At 41.8% G+C, this 26,199-nt stretch overlaps 1 protein-coding gene across 1 annotated transcript in view; it reads left to right on the forward strand.

The window, feature by feature from the left end:
* Window positions 1-1,826: 1,826 nt before the first annotated feature.
* APBB2 (amyloid beta (A4) precursor protein-binding, family B, member 2) overlaps window positions 1,827-26,199 on the forward strand; it is a 122,801-nt gene continuing 98,428 nt past the window's right edge. The window contains exons 1-3 of the mRNA XM_009332441.1: window positions 1,827-1,935; window positions 13,512-13,580; window positions 17,710-18,510. Of these exons, the coding sequence (XP_009330716.1) occupies window positions 13,562-13,580; window positions 17,710-18,510 (820 nt within the window). The 5' untranslated portion in view covers window positions 1,827-1,935; window positions 13,512-13,561. The remainder of the gene's footprint in view (window positions 1,936-13,511; window positions 13,581-17,709; window positions 18,511-26,199) is intronic.

The raw sequence follows: 26,199 nt of genomic DNA on the forward strand, positions 1-26,199 counted from the left end.
GTTCTGTTGTATTCTCCTATGAATTATGAACTTGGTACATAGGTATTTGAGGGGAGTAAAAATGTTAATTAATTTGGGGTGATGGGAGACTTAATTTTTTCTATTAATAAATAAGTTATGGGGTTTTTTTATTCCTATAGATCAGGAAAGGGGAAGCAGCCATCTGCAACTTTTTTCCTTGCACAACATTATGATGTGTTGAATTAGTAGGCCCCCACAGAAGTTTGAAAAGGTCTGTTTGGCCCATGGCAAGGAGTTGTCCCATATTGCCTTGCAAAAGAAATGCAGGGGTTTTTGACTGAATGTTAATTTTACTGTTTGCTACTCACTTTTCATCTTAACAGCCAGAATTCTCCTTTTTGTTGCAAGAGAGTACCGTCTCATAGATTCACTGAACTTTCGCCATTGGGGAGAGTTGAACAGGACACGCTTTGTCAGCACTGATTTGGGAAATAATAGAGATCTTTACCTGTTTTTTGCACTGTCAGATATGCAGCCTTGTAGGTGTCTGTATTTCAGAAGTAATCCACAGAGGCTGTAGCAATGTTATGTGATTGCATTTTAAGCACAGGCTGCCATGGTCCTGTTCTTTCCACTTGCCCTCACTAGCTACCAATACTAGTGCAGCCACTGTGAGCCAGTTCAGGAGCCTAATCCAGCTGAAAATACATCTTTATGTGGAGTTTTCAGCTGTGTTGGCTCTCAGACCAGCTCACTGGAAAATTGCGTGGATGCCGATATATATAAAAGGGTTATCTAATTCAGGGGTAAACTGGTGTTCTGCTCAATCAGGGAACTGATGTATCTGAAGATTTGTGGAAATCTCGCAGTTTCAGTGCAGTGCTATTTCATCTATGTGCTGATATTTCTCTCCATTTCCTGGATAGAACGAGCTTGCACTTGTAGCTGCAGCCTGAGACAGTAAAAATCCTTAATGAGTAAGGAAAAACACTCCCCAGAATTCGTTGCTTTTTTGGTCCTTCCAGCAAGGCAGAGAATGAATTAAAAGGAAATGTATCTTTCTAAATTGTGTGGTTGACATGCAATGTGTGTTGGAAGACATCTGGGAACATGAAGGCTCTTCAGATAGACTAAGAAAAAGGTAAAGCTCAAAATCAGCTGAAAGCTGTATTTTAGTACAAAATCTTACACCGAAGAAAGAAAAAAATGGGACTTGTTTTTAGACTAAAAGATTTTATGCTAGTTATTTGACAGGTTCAGTAGCATTTCAGTTAAGATTTTGGATTTGTGATTTGTTATTCCAAACTGACCATAAGATGTGCCATGCGTTTCTTGTCTGCTTGGGTTTTTGATACTTCAAGAAAACTGACACACTAGTAAATAGCCTGCATTCCTGACACTTTGGTTTTTAGGGACAGATTCAAAGCAATCAGTGCTATGTAGCACGGTTAAGTTTTGCTTCTATAGCAAACTGTTCATAAACTTGTTGCTTAAGGATTGCTTCACAGAATTTAAGATGACATTGTTACTAAATCTCACCTACTGGCTAACTGTATTTAAAGCCAGAAGCGAACTCTTTCTTGCAGTGTTTGTTGTTCAGTCTGTATCATGGGCCAAAAGAAGCTACTGTATGACCTGAGACTTCTTTGTGCCTTAGAATTTATGTGAGCTTATTAATGGAGGCCAACCACTAATAATAAATTTGTGCTGCATGTATAGCACAACAGTTCATCTCCTCTGACAACATGACTATGAATAATTTATAGATGTAGTTATCCTGAAATTTGTAAGGGTCATTAGCATTTTAATGAAAAAGATACAGCTGTTGTACTAAATCTTCACTTTTTTTTTTCTTCTCCCTCAGTTAAGCGTTTCGATCTGTACTTTGAAAGCAGCTGACAGCGTGTGGTAATGTGCTGACTGGCACTATGGGCAGGCGGTACCCGGGGGCTCACTATCGGCCAAGCAGCTCATGTATGTATGCAATTGGTCTAATTTATTTGTTGCTTTATTACTTTTGAAGGCTGCTAAGTTTATAAATTTTGAAGTAGTATTTATAAAGGATGATGACATATTCTAATCGATGCCAGCTCTCCTGTGTGTGTACCCAAATGGTAAGTATATTTAAACTGCAAAAGTGTTTTCTAGAATTTTTAAAAGCAGCTAAAAGCGGCTTGTGGTGTGACTTGACCAAGTCTACTGCAGTGTGCTGTGTTTCGTGTTCAGGATCTCCAACTTCATTTATTATAGGGTTCAGAAGTTTAGCTGCTATTCCTCTTCACTCCCATCCCAAGTTTTTAGTACCAGATACCTTCAAATTAACAAACTACTTGAGCTTATCCTAAAATGTTACTGTGCACTGTAGCTTTAATTGCTTACAACTGCAACTAATGCCTCCAGTTAAGATTATTTATATGCTTGAGTTCAATACTATTCACGTCATTTTTTCCTCTGAGTTGTATCCTATTGGATTATGTTACATTATCTTTTACTGAAGGTTGTCTTCTGTAGAAGTGCGAAGGCAACTCCTAAAATTTATCACCTGCACCTTCCATTGAGTAAGCAGACATCTCTCATGCTAGTGCAAATGGCAGCCACCACACTGCAGTGGTTCCACAGTGCAGGCTGCGTGAAACGAGCTGATGTGACCTTCCCTGAAGAGCTGTGTGGGGTAGCGCCCCGACTCCAGAGGGCTGCTGTCGGTCCTCATGCGCTTTCTGTTGATCCCTCAGGCTGCTGAGGTGAAGCTGTGGTAGGTTAACTTTTGTATTCACTCTTCTTTCTGCTGTAGCAGAGGAACATGATCCAACGTGGCTTTTCTTGGCATCAAAGCCAGCTTAAGAAGCTCTCGCTTCTGTACCGCTCTTTCTGTTCCTTTAAAGACTTCTTTAAAAGCCTCGATCACTTCAGGCATCCAGCTCCACAGGTACTTGCGTTGGCTGATGCAAGTAGTAGACTGCAGTGAGAGCTCCAGCTGTGGCAGGACAGGGAATTCTAGGGTGGCTTTGCCATCAGATAGGAGGAACTACACGGTGAGGTCCTGTATTCAGAACTTGACTTTGTGGGATTTTCCCTAACCCCAAGGCTAAATCCTAGGAAGTAGTAAAGCATGTTTACTCTCCGCTGCAGACTGGTCATAGGTGTCATGAAGATGTGTGTTAAAATGGTGCATTAGAGCCAATTTAGATACTACTTTTCCAAAGAGTTTGTCTTGGGTATTAATGTCGGGATATTGTCTATTACTCGGCCCCCTGAGCTGGAAGACAGGGATGGCAAGCAGGATGAACCCCCGATAATCCAAGAGGAAGCAGTCAACGACCTGCTACGCCATCTGGATGCTCACAAGTCTATGGGGCCGGATGGGATCCACCCGAGAGTGCTGAGAGAGCTGGCGGAGGAGCTAGCCAAGCCGCTCTCCATCATCTATCAGCAGTCCTGGTTAACGGGGGAGGTCCCGGACGACTGGAGGCTGGCCAATGTGACGCCCATCTACAAGAAGGGCCGGAAGGAGGATCCGGGGAACTACAGGCCTGTTAGCCTGACCTCAGTGCCGGGGAAGATCATGGAGCGGATCATCTTGAGGGCGCTCACAAGGCAGGTGCGGGACAACCAGGGCATCAGGCCCAGCCAGCACGGGTTTATGGAAGGCAGGTCCTGCTTGACCAACCTGATCTCCTTCTATGACCAGGTGACCCGCCTAGTGGACAAGGGAAAGGCTGTGGATGTGGTCTACCTGGACTTCAGTAAGGCCTTTGACACCGTCTCCCACAGCATTCTCCTGGAGAAGCTGGCGGCTCACGGCTTAGACAGGTGTACTCTGCGCTGGGTCAAAAACTGGCTGGACAGCCGGGCCCAGAGAGTTGTGGTGAATGGAGTTCAATCTAGTTGGCGGCCGGTCACGAACGGTGTTCCCCAGGGCTCGGTATTGGGGCCAGTTCTGTTCAATATCTTTATCAATGATCTGGATGAGGGGATCGAGTGCACCCTCAGTAAGTTTGCAGACGACACCAAGTTGGGCGGCAGTGTTGATCTGCTCGAGGGTAGGAAGGCTCTGCAGAGGGACCTGGACAGGCTGGATCGATGGGCCCAGGCCAACTGTATGAGATTCAACAAGGCCAAGTGCCGGGTCCTGCACTTTGGCCACAACAACCCCATGCAGCGCTACAGGCTTGGGGAAGAGTGGCTGGAAAGCTGCCTGGCGGAAAAGGACCTGGGGGTGTTGGTCGACAGCCGGCTGAACATGAGCCGGCAGTGTGCCCAGGCGGCTAAGAAGGCCAACGGCATCCTGGCCTGTATCAGAAATAGTGTGGCCAGCAGGAGCAGGGAAGTGATAGTGCCCCTGTACTCGGCACTGGTGCGGCCGCACCTCGAATACTGTGTTCAGTTTTGGGCCCCTCACTACAAGAAGGATGTTGAGATGTTGGAACGTGTCCAGAGAAGGGCAACGAGGCTGGTGAGGGGTCTGGAGAACAAGCCTTATGAGGAGCGGCTGAGGGAGCTGGGGTTGTTTAGCCTGGAGAAAAGGAGGCTGAGGGGAGACCTCATTGCTCTCTACAACTACCTGAAAGGAGGTTGTAGCGAGGTGGGTGTCGGTCTCTTCTCCCAAGTAACTGGCGAAAGGACGAGAGGAAATGGCCTCAAGTTGCGCCAGGGGAGGTTTAGATTGGATGTAAGGAAAAATTTCTTTACTGAAAGAGTAGTTAAACATTGGAACAGGCTGCCCAGGGAAGTGGTTGAGTCACCATCCCTGGAAGTATTTAAAAGACGTGTAGATGAGGTGCTTAGGGACATGGTTTAGTAGGCATGGTGTTGTTGGGTTGACGGTTGGACTCGATGATCTTGGAGGTCTCTTCCAACCTTAATAATGATTCTATGATTCTATGCTAGAAGGGGGGGAAATAAATGGTGGTTACAGTTTTGGCAGGTCTCTGGTGGTCAAGTGCTGGACTACAGAATTGGACCAATCTGTTTGAATCACTTGACAATAAATCTAGACACTAGCCTTCAAACCTGGCCTCTCGGCGTACTGCAGGGCATGATATCCATGTCTCCTGCCTCGGCTTGAAGCTCAGAGCTTTAAAATGATCTCGTGTAGATGTAGGTAACAAAGTCTTTCCCATTGCTACTTAGAGAGAACAAGTAAAGGGCATTAAATTCTTACCAGAAGAGTCTAGAACATTTTTCCTATTGCCTAGTTGAGCAGTTGCAGGCAGTGAAGAACTGGAATTGTTTGCTTGGGGAAATGACGGCGTTTCCATCATCTGCCTGGGCAGAAACTTGCGTCAGAATCAATTGGCACCAGAGCTCCCTCTGAGGACAGAGATATCAAAATATCTGCTTCATGGTTGCTTTATGCTTTTGTTTAGCCTTTCCTTAACCTGTCAGGATTTCTAAGCCAGGAAACTTGCTTTAGTTTTTGGTTTTGTTACTGTATGATTTGTGCAACTTCCTGGTGCCTAACATAATAAGTGCTTTGGGCGTCCAACAATAATGGCATTGAAATTGCCCAGTCTTTGGGAAATGCGAATCATAATGAAATCTCTGACAGCAGATTAGATCTCAGTGAAAGTGCTAGTAAAATCCATCATTTTGCTTTTGGGTTTTTTTTGCATAAATAATGAGTAATTACCTCATCTCAGCTATTGTATTTCACATTCACAGTTGTTGCAATCTTAATGTTGTACCATAAAGGACTTGGTGCAGCCTTAAGCCTTAGTCCCTGAATTTTATCTTCTGTCTGTACATACATATATACCTAAATAAAGTCTGTGAGGGGAAGAATTAGGTCTGTGTGGAGTATGGCAGTTGTATTGCTTCTTTGGTGGTGAGATGTTGTTTCATCCATTTCTGACATTGGCTGTTTTGTTGAATGATTTCATAAATTTAATGAATATAATACTGCGTAGTCTTAGGAGAATAGCAAAAGGTTTTCTATTCGAGGAAACACATAATTTAAATATAAAACAGCTTATTTGAAGCCCAGTGCTAGGAAATGTATGTGAAATACAGGTGCTGAAGATATAAGAAACAGCAAGGTGTTTAAAATTGAAAATTGAAAGCTGCAAATTTAATAGGTGCGTGCTAGTTTAGACTTTTAAGAAGTGTAATTAAAGAGCAGTGATCTCCCTTGATTACTGACAATAAGCAAAGCAGTCTTGGGTGTATCCTTGGCTCTGTCTAGCACTGCTTGTCCTGACTTAACACTCCCTCGTGTGCTGTTTTGTTGGGTTTTATTTTTTTTTTTCTGTGCTTTTCTTGTGAAAATTCGGACTAAGGATGTACAGTCTCCAGCTACTGAGAAGCTAGGTTTTGTAAACAGACTTCTTTCATGAATTCCTCCTGAACTTCCTTTATATTTATATTTTTCTAATATTTACTCAAAAACCCACTTTTCTGCATTGGCTGCAGCAGCTCTCCTGAAGACATGGTACTGTTTGTGTTGTTAGGTAGTCTCAAATTTCCTTTAACGCTGTGGCTAAAAAATTTTTGTACTGTGCACAGAATAAAAAGGGGTTTGTATGTCTGGAAAAAACTTTCTAACGGGTTGTCCATGCATATCCTGTCCCCAGCACAATAATTCATTTATTTTAGTTAGTTGTAGTGTTCTGCACAATGCTGAAATCTGAGCAAAGTGTTTCAGAGAAAATGAAATTGGTTCCAGTGCCATTCTGCTGGCATTAAATGCTCAGGAAGGGTTTAAACAATAATAATAATAAAATGCACAGTTTTGTGAGAGTGCTTTTTTTTTTTAAAAAAAAAAGCCCTCTTTTTTCCAGAAGACATTGGAAGTGAGAAAATGCAGGAATTTGTGGGTGGTAGTTTTCGGCACTTGTTGACCTTTGGAGTGCGCCAGGGCGGAGGCAGTCCTGCGGTGGCACGTCAGCATTCACCGAGAGGAAGGGACCCGCTTGCACCTGGAGCTCCGTGACCAGCCCGTGCTGCCCTCAGAAGACGGTGACAATCTCCCACCCTTAAGTCACCCTCTTGATTTGTGGCAGACAGAGGTGGACTTTCATTTCTTTTTGAACTATTAGCATCTCTTATTTAAAAATGACTCAGACTAGGGTTCATATGGAATGATTTATTGATATAATTCTGCCAATATAATTATTAGAGCTGACTGGAGTTTTATTTCAGAAAATTCTGATAGAGGGTGATTTCCACCCCCCCCGGCAAATTTTTTTGGGGAAATACCATTTTGATGAAATGTTCATAAATCAAGGATGAGGATGAAAGGAAATATGCCTTGTGGGAAGGCACTCCCTTGGACTGCGGAGGGGGAGGGCTTTGAGTCTCGGTTCTTCCTGATCGTCTCCCATGCTAGAGCTGCTCTTATAAATAATTTAGTATACTTGAGGGTAGAGAGAGCAGGGTTGATTTTTTTTATAAACTTGGGGTTTGATTTTCCCTCCAGGAACGCTCAAATTCCTGCTCTGCCTTTGTCTCTTCAGCTTCCCAAGGAGTGCCCAGCTGTGACCTTCTTTGCACTGGGGCAGTCCCCCGCTGCTGGTCTTGCAAGGGGGCTGTTCCTTAGTGTAACTGCTGGAAAGTCTTGGCTTTGTTGCAGTGAAATAAGGAAACAAATGCGAGAATGGTGACATTATAAATAACAGCAAACCCCAGAAAAACCCCCAAACTTCCAGTCTTGCAGCCAGTGGCAGTAATTACATTGCAATCGTTAGCCCAAGATGAGTTGGTGTGAAAACGTACCGTGGAGTGGCTCTGTGGGCTTGGCTTGGAGCCGCTTCCAGAGTAACAGAAAACTCACCCAAAGAGGCACCCTGACCCCCCAAGGAGGGGTGTATCCACTGTGCAACTCTTGGTAGAAGCATTCCAGTGAAATTCTACATCTGCAAAATCCTGCCCTGTATCTCCTGACCTTTTCTTTCCAGAGAAAGATATCTTGGTGTAAACGAGACTCAAGCTTTAGCACTGCTCAGGTCATGCTCGGGGGGACAGTTTTCTGTAAAGTTGCTGAAAAGCTCCATGTAATCATTGCTTAGCTGAGGAAAAGGCGGGAATACAGACAATTCATGGAGTAAAATTTACAAAAGCACCCAATGACACATACGTTGCTCTCCCCATTAAAGCCTCTCTTGTTTAGGTTTCTGCCTTTTCTAGGAAGTTATGTGGAGACTTGCACAACAACTTCATTGAGGCCTCTTGGGTGATCCTGGTGAAGCCCCAAAACATGTGCTAGTTTCCACAGATAGGAGCTGACTCAGAGCCTGCAGATAAAAAGCTTTCTTTAAGAACTGTGTATTACTCGGAATGTGTATCATCACTTCTGGTTTTATTTCTTAGCATAGTTAAATAGTATCCCTACCCCAGGACCCTGACAGGTCCATTTCTTCTTCATGGTGAAACCAGAGGTAGAGTGCTCTGAAGCTGAAGGTTTCCTGGTAACTCCGCTTGGGGTTGTGTATGTTCATGGAGAACCACCACGGTACTGGATTTGCATCATGTGTTTGTCCCCTTTCACAGGAACCCCAGTTCCTTTGGTGTGAAAGTGCCTTGTGAAGCTCTATGAGTTTGTAGATAAGAAAAAGGCGTAGAGGATTTTGTCAAGAACTCAAGATTCCTTGTGGAAATTCAGGCCAGTAATACTACTAGCTTGTTCTTTTCCGCTTGTTCAATGTCTTCTACAGCCAAGTTTGCTTCTTGTTGAAACTGAGCCCACTTTTAGCCACACTTCAGTGTAATATAAATGCCAGTAAGTGCAGTTGCTTTTTTGTTATGTTCTCTTTTCACTTTATTATGGGTAGATCTGTTTAGTTTATGAGGACCATAAAGCAAATATGATACTTTGATTTTATTTATGAGCATGTGTTTTGTTTTGTATAAGAGCACTATGGTTAGAAGTTTCTCAGTGTTAGTACAACAGCATTCTCAAGGAGCTTTACTGGCTACAGCAGGCCAAGGTTGAAGTTATTCCTATATTCTAGTACCATAATTACATTGGGAGAGTTACTGTAGGGTATGGCCATTTTAGGCAACTTTCAGCATTCTGTCAGCTTAAGCAGTACTGCAGCAGTTGGTTTATAAACTGTTTGATGTTTTGAAGTATTTCTGATTTGTCCCATTACAGTTTGGTTGAATACAATATGTAGCTTTGGCAACTTTCAGCCTTGCTGAGATGTAGCTTAGTGTAACGAGCCTTATTTTAGTTCAGCTTTTAATGGAAAAACAGACTAGAAACGTGGAGACCTTTTCTGGTTTGATGCATTCTGTGCTCTGAAATACATCCTATTCCATTACTGGGAGCAAGAGATATGTGGGTAGGACATGTGAGTCCAACTTTAAGACAGTTTTAGCAGATGTAGTTAAAAGTGCACATATAGGTGAGATACAGCACGTTTTTAATGTATGTGGAACAGAACCAATCTTGTCAATGTGCAAAATCTTAATTTCCTCTCCTTGAGAGCCCTGATAGTCTCGTTTTGCAAAACCTGGCAATCAGTCTAATGCTCTGTTCTGCTACTAAGACTTGGACTTCTTTATTTTTGCTCACAAGTCTCAACTTACTGTTAGCAATTTGAAATTATTTGCAAACACGAATTAATGAAATTAGAGGTTTTTATTCTTTATATGGATACTTTTGATATACACATATTTTTATTCTTTCTTTCTTTTCATACAGAGTTGTAGTGTCTACTGGAAGATTATTTCCCATTTATTTAATTTTCAGATTTTCATCTCCAGAGCTCAGTTTGACACCAAGTACAACCTTATAGTAACAAGAAAACAATTTTGGTGTACTATGCTCTTTCAAATGCATTTTAAGATCTTGGCTCTGAGGCAGTGATAATAGGTGGCCCAAAACTATTGCTACCAGTCTGGGTAATTTGAGGGTAAAAACATTTCTGGATAACCTTGATAAAAGCTTAATATGTAACTAGCCATAATTTTATTATATGTAATTCAGAGGGCAAGTGCAGTTTTAGTGGGTGAAATCATGATGCCAGGCCATCAGAAGTTTAATTGTTAAACTATATTAGTTTAAAAAGAGAAGCTGAAATGTCTGTATTTATGTGCATGCAGTTAGTTGTTCTCAAGGAAGCAGATTGTGCTCAGGAGTATGCAGTGCTGTTTCTAGGCTTTGCGGGAACAGTCAAGTGTTTGCAAGCTGCAAATAGCAGGTCCACAGACCAAATGTGTGGGAGGTGGTTAATGATAACCATCTTTTTTTTTTTTTTTTTTTTCTCTCTCCTGTCCAGCACAGCATCTATGTTGGAACTTAACTCATGCATTGCATCTGACAGGGGCTCAGTTAACATTTTTGCTCCTTCTGTTAATAATGCTGTGACCTATGCTTAATCTCTTTCCTACTTTCGCTGCCTGTGTCTCCTGATCAAAGAGCTTGGTATTGGGCTAGTGCCATTACGAACAGCTCGAAAGCTGGTGCTGGACCCTGTGGGTTTCTTTAACCCTGTTCAGGGATCGATCATCTTTTGAATGGTTCTGCTTCCTGATTTAGGAGCAGTTGAATTATCTAAGTTAAATTTATGTGGGGCTGAAAAATCCCTGGTCTGAACTCAGTCTAATCAGTCTAAGTAATTTTATGTGCCAAATCCATGGCCATTGATTCCCTTCTATTACTCCATTAAGCATATGGATAGGCTGCCTGTCCCACAAAGCATTTTGGTTGCTTTTTTTTCCCTGAGACAGCTTATCCTAGCTTTCTTTTTCATATGGCATCATGCTTTGGTTTTGGTAATTCTGATCAGGTTTGATTACATATTGTTTACCTTCAGACTTGGTAAGAGTTATTTCTGGATGGCACTTGAGATTGAAGTTGCAGGATGTGGAAGACCAAGTCCTCCTTGCTTTATTAGTCATCTCAGTTGCAGCAGTTTAAGTTACAATTTCTGAGTTTGTGTCTCTGTGTAACAGAAAACGAAGTTTATGCTTGTGCCCTATATGAGCGCATGCATTTGGAGTAGAGTTGTTCGTAATTAACAAATAAGTCTGAGGTGTGATCTTTATTGTAGAGATGGAGTAATTTATACGTAGATATAAAAAAAAGTTAAGGCTGAGGAGTTTAATTTACACAACAGGATTAGAAAAAATGCCTGAGGTTTACTTAGCAAATGTCGCTGTGAATGTATAGATCCAATGACAGGTCTTATCTGTGCTTACAAGTAGCCGATAGATAAAATATGCTCCATCTTCTTGGCTTGACAGCACTGTTTTTGCCTGCCAGACTGTTCCATTCTGCACAGGGGGGGAAATCTAATTAAACGGGGAAAAATTGAATTTGGAAAAGACGTAGTATGCCATCTTGTTTTTCCCCTTACTAAATGCAGGATTAGTCGTGATTGCATGTCATGGTTATGCCTTATGTAAATGAAAGAATTGCTCTTTGTTTCTCCAAGTGATCACTTGATTTAAGAATACTCTAGTAGCAAGAGATGACCCAGGTTGTCTGCAACATAGAATTTCAATCGGATAGTCAAATATACACTGATTATCTAGATGTATCTATCTTAATAAAATTGTAAGTAAAGGAGCAATGGATTTAGCCTGGTTTTTTTAATTTTTTTTTTTTCCTTTTTCCTTTGTAGCTGTTAAAATCTGATTCCGAGAGGCATCTTATTCCCAAATTTTTGCTGAATGAGGAATTTGACTGGCTGTGTGGGAAGGGGGAGGGGAAAAAATGGCAAATGGGAAGGCATACCGCTTGAGTGCCAGAAGTCATTGCAGGATCTGAAGTTGTTTTTTCCTTAATAACATTATTTAAAGACAGATCAGCATTATGGATTTCCATTAATAAGAGCATCACTAGAACAGAGACAGCACTGCTGCTAGGCTGTTGCAGTCAGTTGGCATCATGTTTAGCTCTAAAAGGAAAAATGTAATTATTGTGGCAGCAGGGGCTGGCAGGGTGCCTCTTGGGGAAGGAGGAGCCAGGACAGAAAGCTGGTTACCGGATGGTGATTTCAGTAGGACTAGGTGAAGCAAAAATAGCTGGAAATGGGAGAAGCTGCATTTAGCAAGCGGGTTGAAGAGGTGATTTTTGTTGTGATATAAGGACAGAGCTGGGGTGGCGTGGAGAAGACAGCAGTGATTCCCTGCTTGGGCGGGGGGGTTGAACTAGAAAATCTTGAGAGGTCCTTCCCATCCTCAGCATCTCTGAGATTTGTGTGGAGGAGTCTGCAGACAGGTTTGAGAGTGCACGTGCAAGCTGTTTGCAAGCCCGCTCCTTTCCTGCTCTTGTGTTCCCAAAACTGCTCTGCCCACCATCAGAATTTGTTTTCCTGGTTTTGCTGAGCTTTCTCTCTCCAGCTTCCAAGCTCAGTCCAGCAGAGATGTCATTGCTGGAGGGAGCAGTGAGAAGAAAACCACTGGCTGTAGGAAGATCATTGGTTGCTCTTATCTACCACAGCACTTCATTCAAGTGTTTGTCCCCCTTCCTTTTCCCCTCTGAAAGTGTTTAACATCCCCTGGCATTTGTGTAGATACATAGGCAAAAAGGAGCGTGATGACAACTTGACGTGAGGAAACGACCTAGTCCCGATTCTCATTTCAGCTACTTTAATGTAAATCTAGACTTCCTTAGGATGCTTTCGGCTGACATCTGTTTAACTATTACCATTTAGATGGTCCTAGTTGAAGAATGCAGATGTGAGAAGACAGTGTGTTGGGATACTTAATTAAGAATTAATGTTTTAACATTGGGATTCGCCTTTTGAAGCAGAGGGAGTTAGCTAGTCTTGAGTTGCAGTCATTGTATAACAGAGGTGTTCACCTGCTAAGGTAGAGCCAAACTAACTAGAGCCAAAATGCACAGGACCTGCAGCTGTAGCCCCATGGTGTGAGTTTATCGAGAAACATTTTGTACTCAACAGATACCCTTGCAGAAAGGAAATCTGCTGTGTGAAAAGATTTGTATTCTTTCTTTCCTATGTTTCCTAGACACAAGGGCAGAAACAGTCATAAGTGCATAGAAATACCTTGGCTCCCAGCGTACGTGCCATTCACATCCAAACCAGAGACTTTAAGGCAAAATGGTTTACTTAAGAGAAGATGGCCAGGAAAGGGTCCCATACAGAAGCTTGCTGCCTAGCTTGGTTTTTATGATTCCCTCCTGTGGGATCAACCCTGCAGACTATGCTTCTTAGTTTCATATGCTGGATCTCATTCTGCAAATTCTCATGCGAACGTGCCTTACTGCTGTGTCTATTTTTACGAACGCTGCTGTAGTTTCCTGAGTAAGCTGTAGTTTGGCAACTGGGGAAAACCCCAGATTTTCTAATGTCATGAGGTATGTTGATTAAAACCGGAGAATATTGTTGAACTTGTGCTCTTAGTAAAGCGTACATTAAGAAAAATGTCATAGTTATTTTTAATTACTTGTTCTCATTGCTGTAGACTAGCCTCTCCCATACTTTAATGACTGTCAAATATCATTGAAAGCTCAAAAGATCCTCACTGTTACGATCCAGGGTTTGTTTAGAATGCTTAACATCTCTCAGGAGCTTCTGAAATGTGGTATTTTTTTATTTTGTGTTTTCCTTTGGTTTTAATTCTTAAATGATCCCTCTTTTCAGATTTCAAATTATAATCTATTTCCTGATGCATTGCTGACGCCCCGTGAGCCATGTCAGAAGTACTTCCAGGTCAGATGCCCTTTAAAAGATTCTGCTATGCAAATATGTGAAACTTTTCGCTTCTTTTCCTTCTTCTTCCCAGACCCATATTTCGCTTTCATTTTGCACTTACACATGAAAAAGAGCAAGCACTTTCTTTTCTTTTTAACAGTGCCTTTTTGAATAAACTCTCTCTTCACCTTTTTTAAAAGCTATTCCTATAGACAATACAATGCAAAAAAAGCCTTGTTAGAGGTAAAGACAAACTGGTCGTGCACTGTTTTCTGTTTGCAATGGCATTTTCTCTCTCCTCCTTCTAGCTCTGTAAGGTTTATGACAAGATTGAAAAACATCAATAAAAGCCATTCAAGTAATAACGCTGTTTGTATTATTATGATGCTTAGAAAATTGGGACTACTTTGTATTAAACACATTACAGTGGTGAAAGTATATTAATCTATATCTGTAGGTATGTTTCTAAATGTTAGAAGTATGCAGATGAGACTGTGATTTGTTTTAAAAAGTAAGCAAGCTAAAATCATTAATGAATTGCTATGGCAGATCTTCTACCTGCTTAAGTGCTGTCTTTAAGCACCAACATTTTAATAATGTTGTTATTCCCAGTAATGATAACATCCTAATTATTCTTAGTTTTTCACCAGAGTCCAATATTTTTTATTATAATACCCTATTTTTACTCGCTTACAACTTACCACTGTTCACCTGCTTTGGCTGAGATATACGTATCAACTCAATGATTTCTGGTCTGCTTGTCCATTTGTGTTTGCTTTTCAGCGGAAGGCAGAGGAGTTGAAAAAAGGGTGCCCTGTGCCAGTACTGTTGTCCTTGCCGGTTGCCAGGCAGCACGAGGAGCTGCCCAAGCAGGGGGGGACAGGGTCTGCCTGCGGCAGGGTGCCTGGGTGCAGGACCCCTGGCACGGGGTGTTGGTTAGCTGGTGAGCAACTCAGCACCAGTGTGCGTTAGGTACCCCTGCGGCAAGGGAGGCAGGGTCAGTAGGTGAAGCAAAATAAAAGATAAGAGAAGTCAGCGATTGGAATTTTGGCCTTGAAATTACAGGCACAGGAAGAAGTTGCATTTCCTTGAAGTTTTTAATTAGAAAGTTGGGATGTGCTTCCTCTGGGAAAAGTCATATGTTTTGGGCATCACCGTATCCTGTATAAAGAAGGGACAGGCTCTTCTTCCTTGTGCTGTTCTACTATGCAGTCTAGGTTTTTTTTCAGTGTGTTTAAGCATTTCCTTGCATTCAGATGTTTTCCTGCACTTTAGTTAGTCCTGGTCTGGTAGAACTTCTGCCCTTGAGACGCAAGACCTGCCCCTTCCTATCTGTATTTCTTATTCTCTTTTTGCCTCTTATGTTGCTTCCCTTTTTCCCACCTTTATAGCTGTTTCCGAGAGTGGAGGGATGCCGGCTGCGCGTATCCCAGAGCCTGGCTGGGAGCGCAGGGTGATGGCCAGTGAGCAGGTGCCTGTCCTTTGAGAGGACAGCCTGCTCCTCTCTGTGCATGCTTCCTGGTACTGTTTGCAAGTTCATTGATTTGATGAACGGATCATTTGAAAGGGGGTCAGGACGGGAGGTGGTGTCTAGTGAAAGGTTCATTTTGACTTTTTTCTGCTTATGATCATACACCAACCCAACTTACAAATACTGCTTGGGTCACAAAGACTTCTGGAGGCTTTGGCTCAGTCATTGATCGATGTGCTAATGTTAGTCATAAATCCATGGGGGAGCTTTTATCAAGCAGATTAGTAAAACATAACACATTTTGTTTCAATGTTTCTGTGTGCTTATTCTTACAATATTTTTGATAAGTGAAATGCTAACGGCAGGATACTAGCTAAAGATAATCTGGCAGGCAGATACTTAAGCTTTATCTACAAAGATTATTTTTTAAGAAATTTGTTCAGTGGTAAAAGTAGTGGCAAACATTGCATGAAGCAGCTCACTTGTAACAAAGAACACAAATTTCAGTCTTGTTCCAGGTTGTGGCAGTTGTATTTATTGATGAAAAAAATAAATGTTTGTTTTAATTTGCTGAAGCATAAAGTAAAATATAAGCTAGTGAAATGCAATTCCGTAAGTTCTAAAGGTCAGGCAGTGAGTCAAAATTATCCCGCCCTATTTATTTATTTTTTTATGTGACTTCCAGATTGTCAGACTTTTAACTGATTCAGAAAAATATAAAGCAGCCAGTCCATAAACACAGGCCATTTCGTGTTTTTAGATGAAAACCTGTGCTTTGGTAACACTGTGTTGGATCAAATGTGACCTTGTTTGCATTAGACTTGGTTGTTTTTAGGCAAGATGCAGAAAGCAACATTTATTGATGTATTTGAGACGTACATTTACAAAGTTCTTTAAATTTTGTGATGGTTGTGTTTTAGAAGTCTTTTGTGGCTAAAGCTGAAATTGCCTATAGGATGTTTGTTAACTGTTACCTAAGCTGATGGTTTTTGCACGGTGTGCGTGGGGTGATCCGTCTTCTGAAAAATTTGCAGTTGGTCTATACTGACTGACTGGTGCTTGAGGAAATGGCAGACATGAAAATTTAAAATTTAGTTTAAATTCTGTTTTGAACAAGTTTTCGAAGGTGTTCTAGGTGGGTGATTCAGGGAACAAAGAGTATACTCGGTCTGCTTGATTTTGAATGAACCAGAGTGATGGTTGGAAGTGTGCGGCTTTGACAGCACATCAGAGAGAAGGGAACACTAGCAACTGTGTCTGCATTTAGGTAACATGGTGAAGTGCTCCTTTTCACTCTGTTTATGTATATGTTCTTTTAAAACCCATATATTTAATTTCTTGTAAATCTGTACAGCAGTCAGTTCTGTCATTTGTCAAATATACAAGGATGCAGCACAACTCAGCTGGAATGATCTGTCATCAGCTAGCTCAAATTATAGCTTTTCATTCCTGGATAAGCCCCAGATACATTTTTATGTGCAATATAAGCAGTCTGTGATCTGAGAACTAGGAACAACAGAAAGGCTGTTTCATGCTGTGGCAGGTGGGAGTGATTTATTAATTGGCCTCTAATTTGGTTCCCAGGTGTCAAACAACAGTGACTACTACAGTATGTAAATTGAGGTGTTCATGGAGTATTTGTGCAGATTAGTGGGATTCATAAATAGGCAATACAGGAACAAATGATACTTTTTAAAAAATACACTTTTGATCATTTCTTTCATAGTCTAAAAATCTGTTCCTTCAACAAAATTATTTTTCAAAATGTGAGCTGTGCCCCTGGCTAATAAAAATCAGCAACTTGTCTACAAACAGACAAAAGAATGATTTTATTTAACTGTGGAATATGTGTACTCTGGACTAGGATGTACGTTTTATCCTTAAGTTTGAACTTTGTGAGCTGTAGAAACAGTAAGCCATCTTCATTTCTGGAGCAGTCCTTTCTAAAAGTTGATTGAATTGGAGCAGGGTATTTTGTCAAGGGATTCCCTCGCCCCCCAAAATCAAATACAGTATTGTGAAATACTCCTTGTATTCCCTGCCTTCTGACCCTCTACTTCCCCCTTCCAAAAACAAATAAGGGAAAAAAAAAAAAGACAGACAAAGAGCAGAGAAAATGCAGGTGTTAAGAGGCAACAGCTGACTGGCCAGTCAGGCTTAAATTTAACAGTACTTGAGTTCTACCCTAGATGAAAAAGGAGTAGCATCTGCCTGTGGTCTGCTTAGAAATTTCTCAAATTTTCTGCTTCCTAGTGATGAGCACTCAAGGAGTTCTTCTCCTCCTCCTCGTTGGAGGTAGAGGTGAAATACTAAAATGAAATGATGGTAAGGATGACTTCTGGACTCCCAGGCATTTGCAAAGGGCACCTCTCCTGTCCCCAAGCCTGCCTGCAACAGAATTAGATATGAAAAAACTGCCTTAAAACTGCTTTGTATAGGGTCAAGCTTTCTGCTTTTTCTCAGCTTTGTGGATCTGATGATCTATCTGTATTTTTCTGCCTCTGTTTTTCCTTATTTAATAAGCTAAGCTTTTGTCTATTCTCTTACCTACTTAGGTTGTGGTAATTTTCCTACTATAAAACAATTATGTGAAGTGCCACATCCCTTTACCAGAAGACCTGGCAAAATAGTGTACATAATGAGTGTGTTTTACGAGTGTTTCCTTTACTTTTCTAGTCGATTCCGGTGTGGACGCATTGGCAGTGTTTATGGCAAGCAGCAGCACGACGGATGTTGTGAACCGCAACAACCCCGCCACCCCGCCGAACACCCTTAACCTGCGCTCCTCTCATAATGAACTTCTGAATGCAGAAATTAGGCACACAGAGACCAAGAACAGCACTCCTCCGAAATGCAGGAAGAAATACGCTCTGACTAACATTCAGACAGCCATGGGTCTTTCCGATCCAGCAGCACAGCCCCTTCTGGGGAACAGCTCTGCCAATATAAAGCTGGTGAAGAATGGAGAAAACCAGCTCAGGAAAGCAGCCGAGCAGGGACAGCAGGATCCCAACAAAAACCTCAGTACCACTGCGGGCGTAAACGTAACTTCTGAGAAGTTTGAAGGCAAAGAGCTGATCCCGCAGGATTCTTCTGGCTGTGAAATATTACCCTCGCAGCCAAGGAGGACCAAGAGCTTCCTGAATTACTATGCGGATCTAGAGACATCTGCTAGAGAGCTAGAGCAGAGTTTTGTTGTAATGGAAGATAAATCTGCGCAAAGCAACAGCCAGGCTTCTACCGTTATTGTCAATGGGGAAGTCCTGCCCAGGAAACAAAACAAGCTGTCAAGCCCAGAGGGTGGCCAAGTTGCCACAGTGTCATCAAGCCCTGAGACTAAGAAAGACCACCCAAAAACTGGGGCCAAAACAGATTGTGCCCTCCACAGGATTCAAAACCTGGCCCCAAGCGATGAGGACTCCAGCTGGACTACGCTGTCCCAGGACAGCGCCTCGCCGAGCTCACCTGACGAAACAGGTACGCAAGTAAAGGCTGTTTACAGCCACTGTTTTCGAAATGCATTGCTTAACTCCTCTCAGCTGGTGGCTGGAAGGAGAGAGGTGATTTAGCGGTGCTTTCGGTGGAGAAGTGGATTGCATTGAAACATAAGGGCTTGCATGCAGCTCCTTGTCCACTTGGGAATGCTTGGCAGCCTCCTACTCCGTCCTAGCAGCTTTATTGCTGCTTTAGGAAAGGCACCAGCGAATGCTATAGACAGGGTCCTAAAAATACAGTAATTGCACCTTCTGCTAGTTTAGAAATAATTGCTCTTCACTAATCAGTGGGTACATATTTTGAGAAGTACGTGATTGTCTGGAGATGCTAAACTACTGATAGCTGCCTACACACAACAAACAAACTCTTCTGAGCAATAATTTTTAGGTTCAGCAAAAATTTTTACTTTTCTAATTCAAATCTTTGTGAGTGTCACCCCCTCTGCCCCCACTCATTTGATTATATTCTTTTATTTTAAAAAAAGTCCTCCCAAACCTTGGGTCATTTAATTTCTGTGTTTTGTTTTCTTTGTGCAGCAGTTCCATACAGTAACTCAGAAGCTGAAACCATGGCATTTCATGTTTTGGAAGCCTGGACTCATTAATTATTTGAACAGTAATGATGACTTCTGCACTGGCTCTGTTGTGATTTACAACACATCTCTATTTTTAAAACTCTAGAGATCTCATTTACTCTGGTTAATGGACTTTGTCAATTTTTTTATATCCAAGCCAGTATATAAAGGTACAACTTTGTCAAGATGAGGGCGTGCAATCCGATTCACAAGGGTGACGTGGGGCTAAAGAAGTTTGCCATATGTTGTTTGTATTTTAAGTGATTTCATTATTACAGTGCAGAGATTGTATACTGTTTGGAGGCCACCATGGTCCAAATCCACAGCTGCATTACATGTCAGTCATGCATAATTGCATATGACAATAGTGATTTTTATTTTAATATGTAGGGTTTTTTTAAAATTGCAACCAGAAATCCCCACTATGTGACATATAATGGATCTTCTGATCTTCTTTTTGATATGGGGAGACCTCATTGCTCTCTACAACTACCTAAAAGGAGGTTGTAGCGAGGTGGGTGTTGGTCTCTTCTCCCAAGTAACTGGCGAAAGGACGAGAGGAAATGGCCTCAAGTTGCGCCAGGGAAGGTTTAGATTGGATGTAAGGAAAAATTTCTTTACTGAAAGAGTAGTTAAACATTGGAACAGGCTGCCCAGGGAAGTGGTTGAGTCCCCATCCCTGGAAGTATTTAAAAGACGGGTAGATGAGGCGCTTAGGGACATGGTTTAGTGGGCATGGTGTTGTTGGGTTGAGCAACCAGAAATCCCCACTATGTGACATATAATGGATCTTCTGATCTTCTTTTTGATATGTAACAAACCTTTGCTGTTAAGAGAGAAAATTTTCGTGAAGTCACCTCTTCATATGCAAAATGAAAAAGTTTTCAGTTTACTAAAATTGCTGTTTGAGTTAATATTATTTCTCAGGATACTTGATATAACATGTGTGATATCACTGATAACACTTTCTGGAGAAACTATCAGTAGGCGGTATTTAGATAACTTAATGCTGAGCTTATTGGCTCCTTCTGTCTTTGTACTTGCCTGAGGTTTAGCAATGAGAAACTGTAGGTAGAAAATTTATATTAAATGAAAACTAAATTAGAGTAATTCCAAGTAGTCTAATTAAATATGGGTGGCCTAAGATGCTAAGAGCTAGCATAAGTTTTGTTTCTTTTTAAATAATGTGTTTAAAATTTTCTTCCAGAGTGTGTATTGCCACTGTATGGTGTATGAGCTCGTTCAGTACTCAGGAAGGGAGATTTTCTAAGCTGGTTTGAAGTGTTAGCAAGTTTGCTTATTTAAGTAACCAAGCGTTAGCTGAGCTGTGGTTTGTTTGCACTACGGAAATAAAGGGGAACTTTCCCCTGCTGAGTATGGGGGGTTTCCTCATTTAAAAAAAAAAAAAAAAAAAAAAAAATTCAATTAATAAAGCCCTCAGAGCTCACCACTCTTTCAAAGCAGAATAAAGGGCTTTTTTAAATTTTACGCTACCTTCACCATACTAGCAACCAATATATTATAAATAGGCAGTTACAAAAAAAGCAGATGTCCAGATATCTGACTTCAGTCTCTATAAGAAAAGAGTTAAAAATAAACAGAAAGCCCTAGAAAACCTCAATATTGCCTTTCAAGATCAAAGTGGTAGAGGTGTTTCCTTCTCATCCCTGTGGTTATTGTCAGAGAGCACCAACTAGGACATAGGACCATCATACTGGATTGGATCACTGGTTGTAAGATGCCTGTATATATAAGTATTCATGGACTCTAAAAACATCCAACTATTGCAACTTGCAACTTGCAGACATCCGTCCTTTAGGATTATTGGCTGTCTTGAATTCACCTCCACTCTGATAAAATTGTTTCATTGTTTCCAGTTTCTTTCCAAAATGGACTATGATTTGATATAACAGAAGAGAGCTAAGAAATAAGATGTTGAGTTGCTGTGGGTGCCAGGATGGCTTTTGGATGTGGTGAAACAGGCCAGTTTCTCAGTCTCCCCTGCAGTTCCTTCTGGAAGGCTGAAAATGGGGGTGCAAAAAGCAATGCTGCTGGTGTAGAAAAAAGCAGAAATCACAACTGGTGCAAATATCTCCAGACTTACTCGTTTGGGGGCAAATTTTCTAGCTGTTTTCAGGGGCTCCAGCCTTGTAGATTTGAGTGATGTGCCATCCCTAGGCAAGTTCGTATGTCTCCAACGATGTTTGAAGGGTAATAAAATAAGAGGTGAAATAAAAGTTGAGTAAATGAACTGAACGTTCTTTTTTGAGGCAGATTCAAGAGTAGTTCAGTGTTTTGCATTGTAAACACCTGTGTCTTTCCCATCTCCTTCACAAGAGTTCCTTGAGTTACTGTGGTGCTGATCAACAAGCATTTACCTCTTACTGTGCCAGGTCAAGCTACGGGAGTTACCTTACTTGCCAAATAACTTGGGTGCTACAGCAGTGGGTGGAGTTGGAAGTACTGAAGGAAATCAAGTAACACTTGCTGCTTCCCGAAACCCCTTGCACCCTTCTGCCATGCTGGGGACCGCGATGCAGTTTCTCACAAGCAGAAAATGCATCCAGTGCATTTATGTCAGTGGTGATTGACTGAAAACCCGAGAGATTCCCAGGGGACTGTATCTAGCCCTTCTGAGGCCATGGAGTAGATATGAGAACCCACATTTAGGAGTAGGCGAGAAGAAGAAACCTCAGAAAGCAAGGATTGGTGGTCTCTCGGCTCTCTTGTGATTGTCTCATCTGGTTTTAAACATCCCTTCAGTGGAGGTGTTGCCCTAACCTGCTTGGGCCATACGCTCCAGAGGTATGTGGTACTTTCCCTTGCAGTAGATCTGTCCAGTCTTTTTAGTGTAATCTTTCATTCCTCGTTGTCCCTATGTGCCAGCATGGGTGAAGGGAAGCCCTCCTGACTGGGGAGTTGTGCAGTGAGCCCTGGTGGTACCCATCCTGGAGGTCCGAGACTTTGGGCATGGCCAGGGCTCCTCACTGCCACCGCATCTGGGTGGGAGGAGAGCATTGCATGGGGTCTTCATGGCTCTGAGCTCTCCAACCCTTGTGTTTATGCTCCAAAAATAAATGTTAGGGACCAAAGGGAGAAAGGCATCTGGGAGAAAAATCTGCAAAAGTAGACAGTTTTAGTCATATGGCTTCTGGGAAGGGGAAAAAAGATACAGTTTTGAGAACAGTTAATCCATTAAAGACTGTAATCTAGCAGATACCTGGAGAATTATTAATGTTCAATCCAGAGATTATATTTAACACTTTAGTATACATAGGAATATGGTAGAAATACTGTTTTACTGAGAGGACACTGTTGAAAATGACAATATACTACTTCCAGGGCTTCTGAATTGTTTTGTCACCATCTTCCATCTGTTAACACAATTTGTTATTCAAATCCTGGAAAACTTAATGCTGTTTTGTGTTGGGGGTTTTTTGTTTTGTTTTCATGTGTTTTGTTTTGGAGGTGTGCAATTCAAAGGCCCTGAAAAATTTACCCTTAAGCTTAATTGTTTGCACTAGGAATGCGTCACTGTTTAGATAAAATCGCCCTGAACTCTCCTTAGGGCAGGATACTTTTATTTGTGGTCTAATGAAAAGGTGTTTTCAAGAGACTTGACACTTTTTCTGAATGAGGAGGCAAAAGTAAGACAACTGATTTAAAGATGCAAAAAAACTGACTGGATATTAAACAAATGTTAAGGTTGTTGATTAGTAATGTTGCTAAACAAATGTAATAGTCCATTAATAATGGGGGCACCGAACACCACAAGCACAGTACAGTATAAGAATTGTGTTTTGAGGAAACTCTTCTCTCTCCTCCAAAGAAATGATCTATATCTGCTTCTTGACAAGAACTACATTGACTTCAACTTTCAGAGATTTTTTTTTTTATAAGGACTTTCAGCTTTCCTCCACTGGCCTCCAGACTGACTGCACCCATCCAGCTGACTCTGCTGTCATTCAGAGAGCATGTTGTGGGTTACCAAAGACCAGCTCCAGATGTCTTTAAAACTGCAGATGGCACAGAGCTGGTTTTAAATCAAGGCGAATGCTTCCTCCCCCCTCTTGAGAAAATTTCCTTAGTCTAGTTTTCAAAGGAAATGCATCTTGTGTTATTACACCCTCTGCCTACTCTTTGTCTCTATGTATTCACCAGTTTCACCTACATTTTATGAATGAGTGTGTTGCGAACAGCAGGAGTCTAGCGGACACCCCAGAGCCCAAACCTAGGGGAGGATGAGGGTGATGCTAGTGCTGTTTTCTGTTTGTGGCTTTTTTTTTTTTGAGAAGCAGCAGAATGTCTGTAGAAGGCAGACATGTTTCTTAAACTTCCTGTCACCTGAGAAACAGTTTCAGTGGTAAATTATCCCTCCTTAGTGAAGTGCAGCTCTCTATGTAATAATCTCTAATGAATTAGGAATCCTGAGAATTCTCTGGGGAAAATAAGGAATTCGGTTTGTCTTAAAGCCAAGAAAAATACTGGAATTTGCTTTTGCTTCCTGTTTGTCCTGGTTTCGGCTGGGATAGAGTTAATTTTCTTCCTAGTAGCTGGTACAGTGCTGTGTTTTGGATTTAGGATGAGAACAATGTTGATAACACACCGATGTTTTAGTTGTTGCTAAGCAGTGCTTACACTAGTCAAGGACTTTCCAGCTTCTCATGCCCTGCCAGCGAGAAGCTGGGAGGGGGCACAGCCAGGACAGCTGACCCAAACTGGCCAAAGGGGTATTCCGTACCATATGATGTCATGCTCAGTATATAAACTGGGGGGAGTTGGCCGGGGGGCAGCGACCGCTGCTTGGGAACTGGCTGGGCATCAGTCGGCGGGTGGTGAGCAATTGCATTGTGCGTCACTTATTTTGTATATCTTCTATTATTATTATTTATTATTATTTTTATTACTATTTTCCCTTCCTTTTCTGTCCTATTAAACTGCCTTTATCTCAACGCACGAATTTTACTTTTTTTCCCCTGATTCTCTCCCCATCCCACTGAGGGGGGCGAGTGAGCGAACGGCTGTGTGGTGTTTAGCTGCCTGCTGGGTTAAACCACACCATTTTATCTAAATTTGAAAATCAGGGAATAGCCCTGTAACTAGGAACGTCCCTGAGATGTGGGACACGGTGCTAGAGAGTCGCAGGTTTTCTTGCTCTGGGGCAGTCACCCTCCTTGCTCTCCAGAGCTGTGGGAGACTGCGCAGGGGCAGCAGCCTCCTCTGGCTCCCCAGCTTCTCAGCCTTTGGCTTGCACAACGCCTTGTTTCTCCCTGGTCAAAAATGTCATTCAAAGGGGTATCAAAAGTACAAGCGTCCTCTTTTTCAGGGAGTGCTGCCGCTGTATGCGCCTGCCATATAGCAAATGCATGTCTGCTGCTGGTCTCTGAGCAAATCCAGGAGGCCAGTTTAATAGCTGGTTACAAATAACGAGTTCAACCCGGTGCAGAAAGGACAGCAATGAGACTGGCCCTTGGGGATCAGGAGCATCACTCCTGTAAATAGAGCCTGGTTTTCTGGTAGTATGTCTGGATAGAATAGCCTTCTAATACAATAAAAATTACAGCAAATCATGAACTAGTCAGAAAGATTTATACCAGTGGTCAAGTTCTGCCTCTGATTTTAACCAGCATCTTTGACAAAATTAAAATGGATGTCCTCTTAAAAGCACCGTTTTTCCTTTGCAGTACCTATCTGATATAGACAACAAGTATGTTATTTACTACAGAACGTGTTTTCTGTGTTCCTGAGTGTGGAAAAAGATTTATGGTAGTAGAAATACATTCAAATACACTGTGTGGTTAAACACCAGTCCTATAATACTAGAGGAAGAATATATTATCATCTGTACAATTGTAGGGTTCTAGGTAAACATCTGATTTCCGGATTTTCAGGAGTAAGAGGCTCTAGTTCACGCCTGCTATGCATCCTAACGGCCTGTCAACTTTTAATATTGAGCTGTTTTTTTTAATTCTGCGTGTTACTGATAACCACATATCAAGAACAGTGCATGTTTTATAGTCTCAGACTTGACCGTTTGCTTACTGCTTATGAAGTAAGGAAGGTGACTATTGGTGTATATCCCCAGTGTTTGTGTTAAGTAACATTCTGTATGTGAAGTAACTGTATGTTTATCTTCCTTTTAGCTACCCCTATAAGAGGATTTTAGGTAAGAAAAAGTAGGCCAGTTTAAAAGAAATAAAACCTAAAAGGCCACACGGTTACACAGTGTTCACAGTAATGATCAGCATTCAGGGTCTACTGGTAGAAGGCCATAAAATAAATTGAACTTGATAGTAAATTGAACTTGAAAGATTACTCTTTCGGGTACACGCTGCTGCTATCAGTAGCACAGGGAGGCTACTTGCTGTGTTTGGGCAGTCAGGTCGGTCTTGCCCTGTGGTTCTCAGTGGAGCTACCTAAATCTGTGGCTTGAGTACTCGGATAAGTGCTCTGACTTGAAACCCAAAGTTTCCATGGTAAAGAGGGGTGATCAGCACCCTTTTGAATTGGGATAGTTAGTAAAACTAGGTATGTAAAAATGAATTAACGTGCTTAAATTCAGGAATGAGAGGATAGATGTTTTATACAATAGTGATTAGCATGCTTTCCCAAACTCTGTTTGCAACTACCAGAATTTGGGACTATAGAAGAGGCTTTCCAGGATGTGTTCTGTGGTCACAGTTGCAGCTTCATACTTACTCTTTACCAAAAAGATAAAGAACGATTCTTTATTTCATCAGAGCTATTCTTTTTCCTCCCTACGGAGTGCTTGATTCAACTGTCTGCCTGGTGTCCCTTGAGGTGCCTGGTGGTGTCCAAGACAGGGAGCAGACAGGAGGCAAGAACTAGGGTTTGCATTCTGGAGGAGCAACCGCAGGCTAAGCGCGACGCACCTCAGGTAACACTTAGAAATTAATTAACCAGCTGGATAGAGCCTGCAACATCTACCCTGCAGTGCAGAAATGAAATTTGTTCCTTTTCTGGATCTGGCTTTGTTTTAAAAATCACTCTGTATTGGGTTTGCATGGCAAGGTTTTGGTAGCGGTGGAGGGGCAACAGGGGGTGGCTTCTGTGAGAAGCTGCTAGAAGCTTCCTCT

This window comes from Pygoscelis adeliae, unplaced genomic scaffold (assembly GCF_000699105.1).
Source record: "Pygoscelis adeliae isolate BGI_AS28 unplaced genomic scaffold, ASM69910v1 Scaffold59, whole genome shotgun sequence".
NCBI lineage: Eukaryota > Metazoa > Chordata > Aves > Sphenisciformes > Spheniscidae > Pygoscelis > Pygoscelis adeliae.